This window comes from Triturus cristatus, chromosome 12 (assembly GCF_964204655.1).
Source record: "Triturus cristatus chromosome 12, aTriCri1.1, whole genome shotgun sequence".
NCBI classification, from domain to species: Eukaryota; Metazoa; Chordata; class Amphibia; order Caudata; family Salamandridae; genus Triturus; species Triturus cristatus.
The window spans coordinates 768733229-768747292 of NC_140595.1; the positions used below are offsets into that span (position 1 = coordinate 768733229).

The 14064-nt window shown below is 41.3% G+C and overlaps 1 protein-coding gene across 1 annotated transcript in view; it reads left to right on the forward strand.

The window, feature by feature from the left end:
* LOC146782778 (vomeronasal type-2 receptor 26-like) overlaps positions 1-14064 on the forward strand; it is a 140847-nt gene that overhangs the window by 92580 nt on the left and 34203 nt on the right. The window contains exon 5 of the mRNA XM_085637248.1: positions 13108-13932. Within this exon, the coding sequence (XP_085493374.1) occupies positions 13108-13932 (825 nt within the window). The remainder of the gene's footprint in view (positions 1-13107; positions 13933-14064) is intronic.

Below are 14064 nucleotides of genomic sequence, written 5' to 3' on the forward strand. Positions count from 1 at the left end.
CTCTAGCTCACCAAAGGGGATGACTAAAAGCACATAGAAGCCAATAGCATTGCAAGGGCTTACATGGAGGGTGCAAGGCACCCGACGAAGTCCAACATCGTGAATGCACAAATCAGAGAAGGTGCCAATGGCCATAGAAGGTAAATACTGACTAACCGGCCTGAATTTAGGAAAGTGTGCTTGAGGTTAATAAAGGGATATGCAATTTGGTTTCTACACGGTTATGTTTGCAAAACATATATCAACACATACCTACTGAAAATGCTACTTGACATGGATGAGCAGGAGTCCAGATGTGAAGGTCAAAGAGTGCCTTGTATGGAGAAAGGGCCGTATCTATGTGAGCACAGGATTACTGATCTGGTAAGCCACTAAAGCTGCTCTATTGGGAGACAGTGCCAATTGAGTCACTAATCATACCCCTTCTGACAGATTCTTTTTTGTAGGAAGAAGGTCAGAATGTGACTGGGTGCCGTCACAGGCCATGTCTACACTGTTGTAAGCTAAAAACTATCTATGTTACTCTCAGTAAAAGTGGATTATTATAGAAGAAGCTGTAACTTGGGTATGTCATGAATCAGTAGAACTTGGGGCAAATTATTACAAGTGCAGTGACCATGCTTGATACTGGGACAGACCTAAATATTGGTGGTGCACTATCAGGCATTCTTGGCCTCACCTGATTCTGTGGTGACTATGTGCATCCGGACATGATTTTTTCCAAAGTGATCAGGGCAATATGAGGAAATATGATGCATGAAAAAGCAAGCTCTCTTTGACCAATGATATACTGATAAAGCTGCTACTGTCAGAAAATGTAGGGGGGTGCATGAAACCATTTGGAATCATCAGTCCGCTACTGATATTGACACAAATTTTACTGGAAACAAGCTGCGACTCCTCCGCTAAGGCTGAGGAGTGTCGCCCCACTGCTTGAAAGTAGTGCAAAGAAAAAATAAGATGATAATAACAGAATTTTATTATAAGTATATTGTTCAGTGTTGCAGTAGCACTGCAGCCAGGATATGGTGGGGTGGGACCAGGTTTTGTAGTGAGGACGAGGTTCTATGTGCACACATTGCTATGTTAGCATAAGCGCTTTAGATATAAAACGCCATCTTGCCACTTTGCTGCTTTTTCAAACAACACTGCAGGTAGCTGTTATTACAAGAAAAACTGCTTGCTTGCTTTTTCTTCACATGAGAACGGTCTGTTGTTCACAGTCCTAAACGTACACCACGACCTTAGTCTGAACACTGCGTGCAGAAGCCGTCAAGGTCAAATAACAATGTATGCTGTTGAATTCAGGTTGATAGGCCCACGCTCTAGACACAACACGCACACAGCTGCAAATATCTGAAACTCGGGTGTCTTTAATATTGCATTTGCATGCATGATTCAGACACTTGGAGAAAACCTTTCCAGACACAGAGAGCAGAGCTGATCCTGTGATGTGATTCACCTAAGCTGATATTTACGGTATGGGGTTCCCCATTCAAGCCTAGAGACCTTCTATTAGTTTCATAAAACTAGTTTACTAGCGAAGGGAGGGTGGTTGTTTTCCACTATCATTTGTAATATGATTTCTCACTTCATTTTATATGGTATTGTAACAATGCTGATGGTTTTGTTTTTAATCATTTGTCTGCTTATGTTAGCCAAAGTACTGCACCTTAGAGCACGTAGTTAAAAATAAGCATTTTAAACTCTACCGTGTCTCTGATTACTCTTGTTGTGGACTGATATGAGAATAATAACGAAAAGGTGTTTCTGATTCCCACCATTCCTGTGAGTACTCTAAGTCGCTTGTTCTGGGCTGTTTAATCATTGGTAGCTTCGAGATGATACGGAGAACGAATGAGACACTGATGCTAGTAGGATCGGAGTTCTGGGTACTGAGGTGAGTTTTTTGGTACACCACAATTCACTGATTTCCTGGTTTCCTGCTCATAGTTCTGTGCATGAGCAGAATCCCTGCAACAGTTTCCCTGACATTGAGGCCCAAGGAGGAGGAGTGGCTGCACTTTAAGTGTGCATGACATTTTGGCCGGCTGTCTCGGGCTGGCCAAACAGTCATGAGCACTCTGCATGTACTCCACAGGCTGTATTATACAGCCTGGGTGGAGAACATGCCCAGCCTCCCAGTCCCTGTCTGAGCGCCGAACCAAGGTACTCAGACCAATCACAATACTGCTTATGGCAGCGTTGTGACTGGTCAGGGGAGTCTGGGAGCTTCTTGGTGCCTGCTCAGAGGAGAGGTGGTGGCTGGCAATGGTGATCACCAGGTAAGTTTTATCTTCTTTATTTTTTTTCCCCAAACCCCCTCCACCTTCCCTCCCCCCGCCACTGTTACCTACCAGCATCACTGTGGAAATTGCACATTATTTGCTTGGGCTGAGGCCCCTGCCTCTGCTAGACCTAGTGTGGCCCAGCTTCTAAACTACTGAGATAGTGATATGCAAAGGAGCCATTTAGCAGAGACAGCAACAGGTACACATTACCGGAGCTGGCCCAGACCCAGCAAAGTGAAGAGTAACCAACAAGAGACCTAGACTGAGTTACGAAGAGATTGGTCCTGTGTATGTCTGGGCAACATTTTAATTACGCCGCCATAATTGTCATAAGATCATGTTATGTTTGTTACATAAAATTTAAAAATGATGTCATTATCCCATTTCACCTAATTAAGCACCATTTGTTCCACTAATATACAACAAAACATGTAACTGGCTTTAAAAATTACAGTGAATGTATGGGAACAACAGAACACGGCTGTTGTTGGTTTTGCTCTCATCTATGGGCCCTTGTGTCAAAAAATGACATGAGAATGCATTTTAACCTACGCATTTAGCCTAATTGCGCATAATTTACATAATTTTGCTGATATTTTCATGTAAATATGTGTAACCAAACTGTGAACATTTTCCACTCTTAGTCCTCAGACCTGTATGGATCCTTCTGAAATGGGGTGTAGGGAAAGGTGATAGAGAGTTGGCAAGACACCGCTACCATGTTACTTTATAGTTGCTGATGTTCTTCACACAGCATTACCAAATATAAGTTCAAAGTGCTAAATCTGTGGTTCTTGAGAGTGCTGGTATATATTGATGCATAATATTTGTAGGAGATAGAGAAGCCATGCACAATGTGCTATATGCAACTTCTGGGTGTGGTCACTTGTTAGGACACTGGGGTGCAGATTTGGGTTCCAACTGCCTGAGTTGTTAAATCCAACACCAATATGAGTTCCCAAATGGCAGCATTTACAGAATTGCCCAGGTTTATTAAGCATCATGGAATGACAGACATCAGAGACCCCATGTACTCAGTGGTATACAAACATGCTATACTCTACGGTACACTATGCCTTTTCCCAACTTTCTTAAAGGCTTCTGTTCAAAGATGCACATACGTGGGTTGATAAGTAAGACATTCTTTGTTGCACACTGCCAGGTCAGTCTCCGATGGTGTTGCGGATCACTGTACTCTTGGCTGCAATATGCAGGATGATGTAGTGGTTCCTAAGCATTGAGAGATGCAGTCATTAGATCTGCAGTTTGACAGACCATTACTGATTTGTTTTAGCTACATATTGGGTCATTCTTCAGCGTATGCATGGTGTATGGTGTGGGAAGCCTTTAAGGAGTGTATTAGTGTATTTTATGTCCAAGCAAGTGTTTCGAACCCTAGGCAATACTTAATAGCATCTCATAAAAGAGATTCAGGCTTTTGAGGCTCACTACACCCAAATGGGGAACAGAGAGGTTTTAAAAGATGTGCACACTTCCGAGAGGGCATTGCTTGGGAAGTGCAACTCCTAGCTAAATGCACAGCAGGCTGTCACTGTGCCAAGGGAGAGCAGCCAATTATATAACACTGGTGCAGCTGACCCACCCCTGGTGGACAGCCCAGAACATTCTGGAGATTGAGATTGACAAATGGATCTATGCATGTAGGAACCCCAAGAACCTAGCTGCATTCACCCAATATTATAAGCTGTTATATACACCATGAGCTACGAAATCCTAGGCTGGCAGTGAACAATATTTAGACAGAGTAACAATGACCTGGCTTCAGCAACACAAAGGACTCATTGACACAGTCACTGACAGTATTTGAGTTAAAGGAAGCACTTTAGAACATGGTAGGGGGAAGTCATCTGGAACATATAGCTTGATCGGAGAGTTTTAATAGGAAATATGCCAGTATGCTTGCTTTCCATCTACTGGCAATGTTTGAGGAGGCACATGCAAGCATGAAGCATCCACCCACTGTAAGTGAGAAACTTATCACAGCCATACTCAATCTGTACAAGAGTCTGAATCAATGTTCTTCATACAGGCATACAGGCTTCCTTCAATAATCAAAAATGACACTGAGCTATTAGCTAAGATATTGCAAACCAACTGTTACCCTACATGCCAGGGCTGGTGCTGTCTGACCAGTCTTGCTTCATTCTCAGGCACTCAATCATATATGATTTGAGAACACTTTTCGATCTCCTTCATTAGACCAGTCCCAACTTGTCTTTTGCCTCAGTATTCCTCGACTCTGAAAAAGCATTTGATTCACTTTACTGGGGGTTCAAGGTGCTCAGACATCGTTGAAAGTGGAAAGTACTGATTAGATGGCTACATGGATCCCTGATGGCACAGGTAAGGGTAAACCACAACGTCTCAGCAAGTTTGGCCATAACCTGGGTAACCAGATAGGGATCTATCCTCTGTCTTCTGTTATTTGCAGTTGCGATGGAGCCTGTGGCATGTATCTTTAGGGGACATAATATAAAAAGAAGCTGTGGTTCAGAGTGAGTTGTCTACTGGTGTCCTTCTCTGCTGACAACATTGTACTTTTTTTAGGGGCCCAATCACAGTTTATCTCCAGTTGCCTGTGAAATTCGACACTTTAGCCAACTGTCAGTGCTTCAGATTAACTGGAAAAAGTCAGCAAATGGATCACATGCCACATATGAACGAACTACTAGTAGCCTTTCCTTTAAAGTGGAGAAACTAATTGGTCCGATATTTTGGCATCCAAATGTCAGAACTCATATATCGCTGGATACTAGGGGCTAGATGTACAACCCTTACATTTTGAGACTCGCAAATTGCGTCGCATTGCGACTCGCAAAATGCAATGTACAACAGTTTCACAGACGCTGTAAGCGATTCCCAAAGGGGTTGCAAATTGCATGCCTCATCAATATTCATGAGGCAAGCGCAATTTGTGATCCCATTGGGAATGGCTAGCACTCCCAGGGATGGTGGCCTGCTGTGGTCAACAGACCACCATGTCTGTGACTGCTTTTTAAATAAAGCAGTTTTTTTTTAATTCAGCCTGTTTTCCTTAAAGCAGAACGGGATGCATTTAAAACAGAAAAAGAAAACATTTTAGTTTCATTTTTTAAGGACAGGCAGTGGTCCCTTTTAGGCAGTCAGGGATCATGCCTTGAGAGAAGGAAGCATTTAGGGAGTAGTTTACAAAATAGTCACAACTCTTCTACCATATTATTATATGTAGCCAACACCACTCACCAGGTGGTAGCTAATGTTTTATACTACCCCAATCCACTTCATTTACACTAATTTCTACCCTATTGTATTTTTAGGAACAATATTATCTTATAATAAATTGTAATTCTGTGGAAAATAACAACAATTAATTATCGATGATTGGGTGTAATTAACACATTTACTGCCCTATAATGTGATATAAAGTCCCTAAGAAACAACTCCATTCCGGTCAGACCCTCAAATTCATCTGGGTCTACACTCCTTCCAAATTCTGTCCAAATTCTGTCAATAATACCAGGAATGTCATCTGCCCTTATCATTCATTGAACTGAGAAAGTGAGAGACGGAGTCAAGGTGTTTCAATAGTGACCGAGATATTATGCCTGATGGGACACGCAGTCTTCCCTTATCAATATATCAAGATCATCAAAAATATCCCTTGATAATTCATTAAAGAGGTGCACTTCAAATTGACATCCCCTCTTTTCTCATTTTCTTGACGATATGTGTAGGAGCCCTTCTTGGGCACCTATAATCTATACAACGCATTCCTAAAACTATGTCAGAGTTTTTCATCCCTGAAAATGTTTAGCATTTTAGGACCAGCACCCACCCCCTTAGATAGAGAGGTCCTTCATCCCAGATTATTATGTACGATACTGTCTGAAGACAATCTTGGTAAATGCCGGCCTTCGAACAATCTAATGCATGCTGCTTGAAGCTGATAAGAGCCGAGATGTAGAGGAGAGCTTCTTTCACAGGGAACACTTCCTCCGCAGCTCTTCTGATATTCACAGCCTGAGCTGTCAACAAGGAATGCAGTGCGCCTCTTCTTCACAACAAACTCTAGTTTACAAGCTCCTCTACTATATGATCTCCTAGGCTAGCATATAGAAGTTGGTTTTGGGTGGTAGGCTTTTAGATGATATTTTAACCTTATTATAAATGTTAATTATATTGTCATTGTTTGCAACATTCCTTCTTGCCATTTTTATGATATTGTGTGTCATTATTTTGGATATACTAAGAAACAGGGACACCCTATTGTAATAAATACTTTTAGTTAAAAAGTGTCTTTTCTTCTTAGTTCTGTTGTGTGTGCAGCTGCGGGAAAAAAATAGGTTTACTCTTACCACAATTCCTGATCCCCTTTTGGGCATAGTTAGTAACCCAAAAGCAATTATTTCACTTCAACTATGTATTGCGTGAAGTTCTGCTGGACTACAAAAATCTGTCTTTCACATTCATCATTGGTGCTTTGAACTAAGTTCAGCTAGGTCACCAGTGGGTGGAAAAACAAAACTTGTAGAGCTACACCAAATTCGTAGGTTATGCAAAAGTCGGTGCCCAGTGCAGGGCTCGTATTTTTTACGGTTACACCTAAAAATATTTCCTTCACTATTCACACACATGTGAACCATTATTACGTCCCTATGGCGACATCTGCACTAATCATGATTACCTCCTTCTTTTACTAAAGAAGCACCTATTGCTATAGTTTTGTCAAGCTTGACTTTTAAAATGGTTGTCCCCCATTCTGCGGGTTTTCTAATTCTGTGATTTCATCTTTTCCATTCAATCCATTCGCTATAGCTGCACCTATAGTGATAGGAGCCAATCATAGGGAAGCAGTCACTCAGCATCTGTAAACTTCAGGTGTACCCGATGAATGGGGGATAGTTACTTTTGTATTTGCTGCAAACGCAGCATATGTCTTTGAGATATTGTACTCATAGGTAGAGTAGAAGCCTATCAATGCTGCTTCAGGGCAGTTTCAAGAATATACAACAGTAGATCTGCCAATACATCAAAGGGCTTACCAAGATTTGGAAACCCCTTTGACATAACAAGAACACTCAAACTTGATAGCTTGTCAACTACCACATACTAGCAGTAATGTCCGTCTGGAAAGCTTGAGTAATAAAGGGGCTAAGTGGCCAGTCTTGACTGGCCATTAGCCCATTTTCCCTCCTGAAACCTTAGCACATGCTGAGGTGGTCGGAGTGCTGAATTACACAGTCCCCTTGTACTGGAGAATGGTACAGTTCATACAACGGGCTTAGAGTTCTCGCCTCTCTCCCACCGCAGGACCAGTAACCCTAACACAAGTCCAAATTATTAGTCCTCAGAGTATTACTGTAATCAGTGACAAAGCACCCGCAAAGCGAGATGAGATGGTTTCCTAGATTTCTCCCAAGACCTATCAATTGGAAATGGGGTATCCTTACACTCCCTCAAGGATAAGCAGATTATATTGACTATGTGTGTTCCTCTTGGGATGGTGCCACATGTAGAGAACTGTAACTCCTGGGGAAGCATATTTGCATGCATCTATACTAGTACACTAGGCACGCCTTCATTGGCAGTTCTCCCTGATGTACTGAAACAAGTACAAAATGAGCATGGTGCGGCACCAGTTCTAGACTTAGGTTTGTAACTAATATCATCCAGAGTAATATAAGAGGGATGCTTCAGTTCTGGCTATTCGACTGAAGCAAGAAGCTGTTATAGTTCAAGACCGTGAATGGGAACTACCCAAAATAATCACTGATGTCTACACCTCTGTGGGCCACTATACCCTAAGTATATGGGCGGTTAAAGTACAGTAGTGCATCAGACGTTTCAGAAATCTCTGCATTTGAATCCAATTGATATAAGATTTGAAACTCTAGATAAACAAGGAAATCCTCCTAATAGGGTTTATAACTTAAACAGACACATTGTGGAGGACATACCATGCACCATTAAAGCAATCTTCCGGACACATTTATCACATGATTATGATATCATCTTAGCCAAAGGAGACTGGCATACGGTCTTTGTTAGGGAAGCACTCTCAGGTTAGCCTTCTCTCACATAGTACCTGAAGATATCAGGAACATTTACACCAGTGATTGGGCTTTAAAACAAGACCCAGTCCTATACATGAGCCAAGTGGGGTGGGATAAAGAACCAATTCCACATATTATTCCTGTACGTAGTGAGCCACAAGCATAGGCTGAATACCCTTTGAAGGCAGAAGTCAAGCAAGGTATTAAAATATTATTAGATCAACTGCAGTATCAAGGTATAGTGGCACCCTGCCTGTCATCAATGAACATGCCTCTTTTTTCTGTCTCTAAACTTGACAGCTCTTTAAGGTTAGTCCTAGACTATAGGAATTTAAATTTGTATATGCAAATATACGCAGTACAAAATGCGCAGAGCACAGGTTTAATGACTAATCTGGTGCGGAAAAGGTATAAAATGATCCTGGATATTTCCAATGGGGTTGTAGTCAAAATATAGTGCCTAAAAGTGAATGTCTAACTGCCTTTAGTTTTGACAGGGTACAATTTTCATTACGACATTTGCCATGGGATGTAAGAACAGCCCTTGCCTATTCTCAGATCTCATTATGGAGAGCTTACTACCAGATCCTGAAGTATTATCATATATTCATTATATCTATCAAACATACAATAATATAGATTTACACCTGACTCGAGTGAACAGGTTTGTAGCCTTATTGACCTACCCCTAAAAGGGATTTTAAGGAATTGAAGATCGTCTACCTGATGGTGACCTTCTTGGGATGTGAGTTATCCAATGGGGGAAAGGTTCTAGCTCCCAATTTTTTGCAGCCTCCAGATACACTGAAGAAATTGCAGTCCCTGCTCATATTTCTCAACTTTGGGCATACTTACTTGCCTCACTGTGCTGTGCGAATAAAGCCCTTGTATGACTTGATTTCTCCCATGTTTTCAGCTAAACAATGCACAGATGTGCGCACTGCTATCATGCATGAAACTAGGGATTAAAAAAACTAGCAATCAGTCATACCCAGTCATTATGGTTATACTGATGTGAATTACGAGGGACATAATGTTCCCATAGTATGCAAGCTCCACTTGAATTTGCAATGAGCAGCTCCTTTTGCTTCTTTTAAAAGAATCCTTGTTCCTGTGCAGATAGCTATTGTGACGAAGCTCCTTTTGGCAATGGGAAAACACATGATTGTTGTTTCTCCCATACCAGCATTACAGGCAGCCACCAAAGCCAGCATTTTAGTAGTTGCAGTGGACCTCTTCCTTAGTGCTATGGATGTAAAGTTTCAGTATGATCCCTTCTTCATATGCAAGCTGTTCTCTAACATGAGAAACATGCCACTCCTACGCTATCTGTTTTACTCATTGAGTCTTACCAGAGTGTGTTCTATATGTATGGCTCATTCTCAACCCACTGTAGGAATGTAAAGTAGGTACTCCTCAGCGAGCAAGTACTCCTCAGCAGTGCAAGGTTTCATTAAAATGGTGAGTTTTATTCTCAGCAAACCCATACTAATATTACCCGAAAGCACTGCACAAGACGCAGAATTTCATGCCCTGCTAGTGGCATTACAGAAGGCTGACTCCATTCCCACACTAATAGTGTTGACTCATCCCTTTGTGTGCAAGGTTACCATATTTATTTATAACACTGGCATCTGAATGGATGCAAGGATTCAAAGGGAAAGCCTATTAAGAATTAACAGCTCTGGGGAAAGGTGTCTATCTTACAAGATAAGCTGCCATTGGCTCATGTGAGACATACCATGGGCCCTCTGAGTGACGGCATACCCGCTAAAGGGAACTGTGTGGCCGACTTAGCTGCAGAGGCTGCAATTTACAGTATTTGAGTAGCAGTTTTAAGCACATCTTAGACGAAAATCGGTTAAGATATCTTATAAATATAACTAAGCAAGAAGGGAAGCTTCCCACAGGTTTTCCCCCTATATACTCCTTCACCCTTAATTCAGATAATGTTCCTGTAGTTACTCTTCCTGGAGTTGGAGACAGGATAATCCCTAACAGCCTGTCTCACAAAGATATATTCAGGGAAATACATGAGGGCCTGGCATCTGCTCATACAGGGGTCAATGCAACCATGGCAATGCTACACCAATACTACTGATGGCTTGGTTTATACCAATAGACTGAGGATTATGTTAGGTAGTGTGACATTTGTCAACAAATTAAGCCTTCCCGTGTCAAACACCCTCACCAGCCTCTTTGATAGTCACTAAGGTCCCTTCTGGATGATTTATTTGGATCATATCAGTCCAATCAATCCCATCAACTGCTATTGATAAATATTTGTTGCCATTGATTCATGTTCTCGGTTCCTATGGGTGTGGCCACAGAGAAATGTTAATTCATTTCTAGAACGCACGTATACTCTGAGGGTTCTTGGCGCTAGCTCAAACTGAAACCTAGATGCCTAATCCTCCCTGGGCCACAATGAGAAATGTTTTAAGAGGTTTCCTAAAAGGGAGCAGATTATTCTTGGTTTTAATGTGAAGAGGCAGAGAGTTCCAAGACTTGGAAGCACAGTTCCCAAAACTTCTTCTACCCCAAGAGGCACGTTTGAATCTTGAAACCAATGCATTATTGGCCTTTGATGAGCGCAATATGCGTGATGGTAGATACCAATTGAATTTCCTTTTCAGGTACTCAAGTCCTATTCCATGTAGGGCTTCAAAAGTAATGCAGAGGGCCTTATAGGTGATTCACTGTCTGACAGGCAGCCATTGCAACTATTTTAGTGCCAAAGATGCTGAATGAAACTTGGGTATTCCTAGAAATAGTTGCGCTGCTACATTCTGCAGGATATGTAATTTATTCAAATGTCGCTGGTGCATATTGATATAGAGAGCATTGCAGAAGTCAATTTTTTTAAGATCATGGATGTGAGTATTGTTTTCTGGAGCCCATAAGGAATATAGGACAAAATATTTTTTGTGGATTTCTGAAGAAAGGCACACTTTACCTGGCTTCTACAATGACCACACCTATCAGGTAAATACACGAGTGGATAGTGACATGCCCTTCAAGGAGGAGGCGAATGACCAATAAGTTTCCTTTTGAAAACACTCAATATCCTATTGATTACGAATCCTGGACTTGGAAGATGTTTTTGCATCTTCTTCAAAGTTTTTGTATGCCAAATGTTTTCAATCAGGCCCATCACGTTCCATCACTGGTATATTTGGTCATAAATACACATTTCACTATAAGATGTATGCACTAAATGTTTGAAACTGTGCAAGGCTTAAAATGTTCTTGCTTCGCTTTGCATTAAAAGCAAACATTATTTTGTTTAATTATATTGCATTTTCTTTAAGTAAAAATAGATATTACCGATGAGAGTGATATGGATTTAAAATGGAACACAAAAGTCTAGGTATATACTAAAACATTGATCATCTCCCCATTTGGTTAAATATTCCCCTGTGATATCATATTTGAAACTACAAGCAGGTGATGACGTAAAGTCCCTAAGGCCAGAGTCCATTCTGGTCAGATCCTCCAATAGATCTCGGACTACACTCCTTCCTAATTCTGTCAGATCGTTATAAATAACCATGAATGTCATAAGCCCTTATCATTTGTTGAACTGAGAAAAGGACAGAAACTGTCCAGTTGTTGCGATTATGACCCAGATATAACATTTGATGAGATTCTCAGTCTGGAACAACTTTTCATTTATCAATATGCCAAATCCATCAAGAAACATCAAAGAGGTGTAGTTCAAATTATGTACCCTCATTTTTAATTTCTTGAAGATAAGTCTAGGACTCCTTCTCTGGCATCTATAATCTACACACCACATTCCTAAAACTATGTCAGAGGTTTTCATCCCTGGTAAGCTTTAGTATCTAAGGAGCTCAACTTGACTTCTTAGGTAGGGAGTTCCTTTATCCCAGATTAACCTGCAAGATACCGTCCGAAGACAATCTTGGTTATTGCCGGCTTTTAGAGAAGATGATACTTCCTACCTGAAGCTGATAAGAACCAAGTAGCCAAGGAGAGCTGCTACTGTTGTGGGTATTTGCCTTTCACATAGAAAATTTCCTCTGTGACTCTTCTGATAACGACAGCCCAAGCTGTCAAGAATGTATGCAGTGCGCCACTTCCGGAGCTGTCAACAGGGTATGCAGTGCACCGCTTATTCCCACAAAACTCTAGTTCGCAAGTTGTTCTACTGTATCATCTCATAGGGTAGCGCATAGAAGTAGGTTTTGGGTGTAAGGCTTTAGACGGCATTTTAAGCATGTTAGGAATGTTCATTTTATTCTTGTTGTTTGCAAAATTCCTTCTTTCTTTTATGATGATATCCTGTGTGATTATTTTAGATGTACTTAAAAAAAGGTTCGCCCTGTTGTAATAAATGTTATTTAAAAGTGTCTGTTCCTCTTAGTACTATGTGTGTGTGTGTGTGTGTGTGTGTGTGTGTGTGTGTGTGTGTGTGTGTGTGTGTGTGTGTGTGCATGTGTGTGTGTGTGTGTGTGTGTGTGTGTGTGTGTGTGTGTGTGTGTGTAGCTGTGAAATAATTGTTGCCTCAATAAAGACCCAAATAGATGCCACTACTTTAAGTTCTGGTGATGCCGTGCTCCTTTGACCTCTTACCAGGCATCATAAGTCCACTTTTTTGTGGTTCTTTCAAAAATGGTCTGGAATTTAAATTAATCTGGATGATTAGGGTAATTCCTGACTTCAATTGATGTGTATTATCTCCCTGCAATTTACTGCTCAAGGAAATATTCCTTTAAACTCTCCATATTTTGTTTTATCAGATCAGTTACCTATCAACAAGTCCACTCCTGAGTGACCGGAACCAGTTTCCTTCCTTTTTCCGGACCATCCCGAGTGACGACTTCCAGTCACATGGTCTGGCGCGGTTAGTGATACACTTTGGCTGGACTTGGGTGGGTCTATTGGCCGATGACAATGACTATGGTCAACTAGGCATCCAACTTTTGAAACAAGAGCTTATTCGGTATGGGGCATGTATCGCCTTCATGGAAAACATCATCACCAGTCGACCGGATAGGAATTCATTACACATAGTGCAAGTGATCAAAAGCTCCACAGCTAAAGCTGTTGTCATTTTCTCTTCCGACCCCTTTGTAACTCCAATTATGGATGAAATGGTGAGGCAAAAAGTGAGTGGAAAAACCTGGATAGCCAGTGAGGCCTGGTCTACATCCCCTGTCCTCTCCATGGAGAAGTATTCAGAAATTCTTACTGGCACAGTTGGGTTTGCAGTCCACAGTGGACAGATGGAAGGGTTTGGAGAATATATCAACAATGTCCAACCTTTCCTACCTTCCAGTGAATCTTTTATCAGACATTTCTGGGAGGAAGCTTATGGATGCATGGACCAAAAAACTCTCCAAGTAGTTGGTGACAATAAAACAAATCCCTGCAACATGAGTGAGAAAAACGATGGAACTCTTGCAACATACATTGGCAACATTGATTTAAGAATCACTTACAATGTCTACATGGCTGTATATACTATTGCTTTGGCTTTGCAAGATCTCATTTCCTGTAGGAGGGAGGAAGGACCTTTCTTTGGTAGACCCTGTGAAGAAGGTATGGATTTCCAAGGTTGGCAGGTAAGCTTTTATTTTACCCACCGCCATCAATGGAAAATAAACAACCACTGAGAATGCCAGTGGGTAGAGGCACAAAAATATAGGCAGAATGCTGGCACATAGTTATAAGTACAAAAACACAATGCATACATT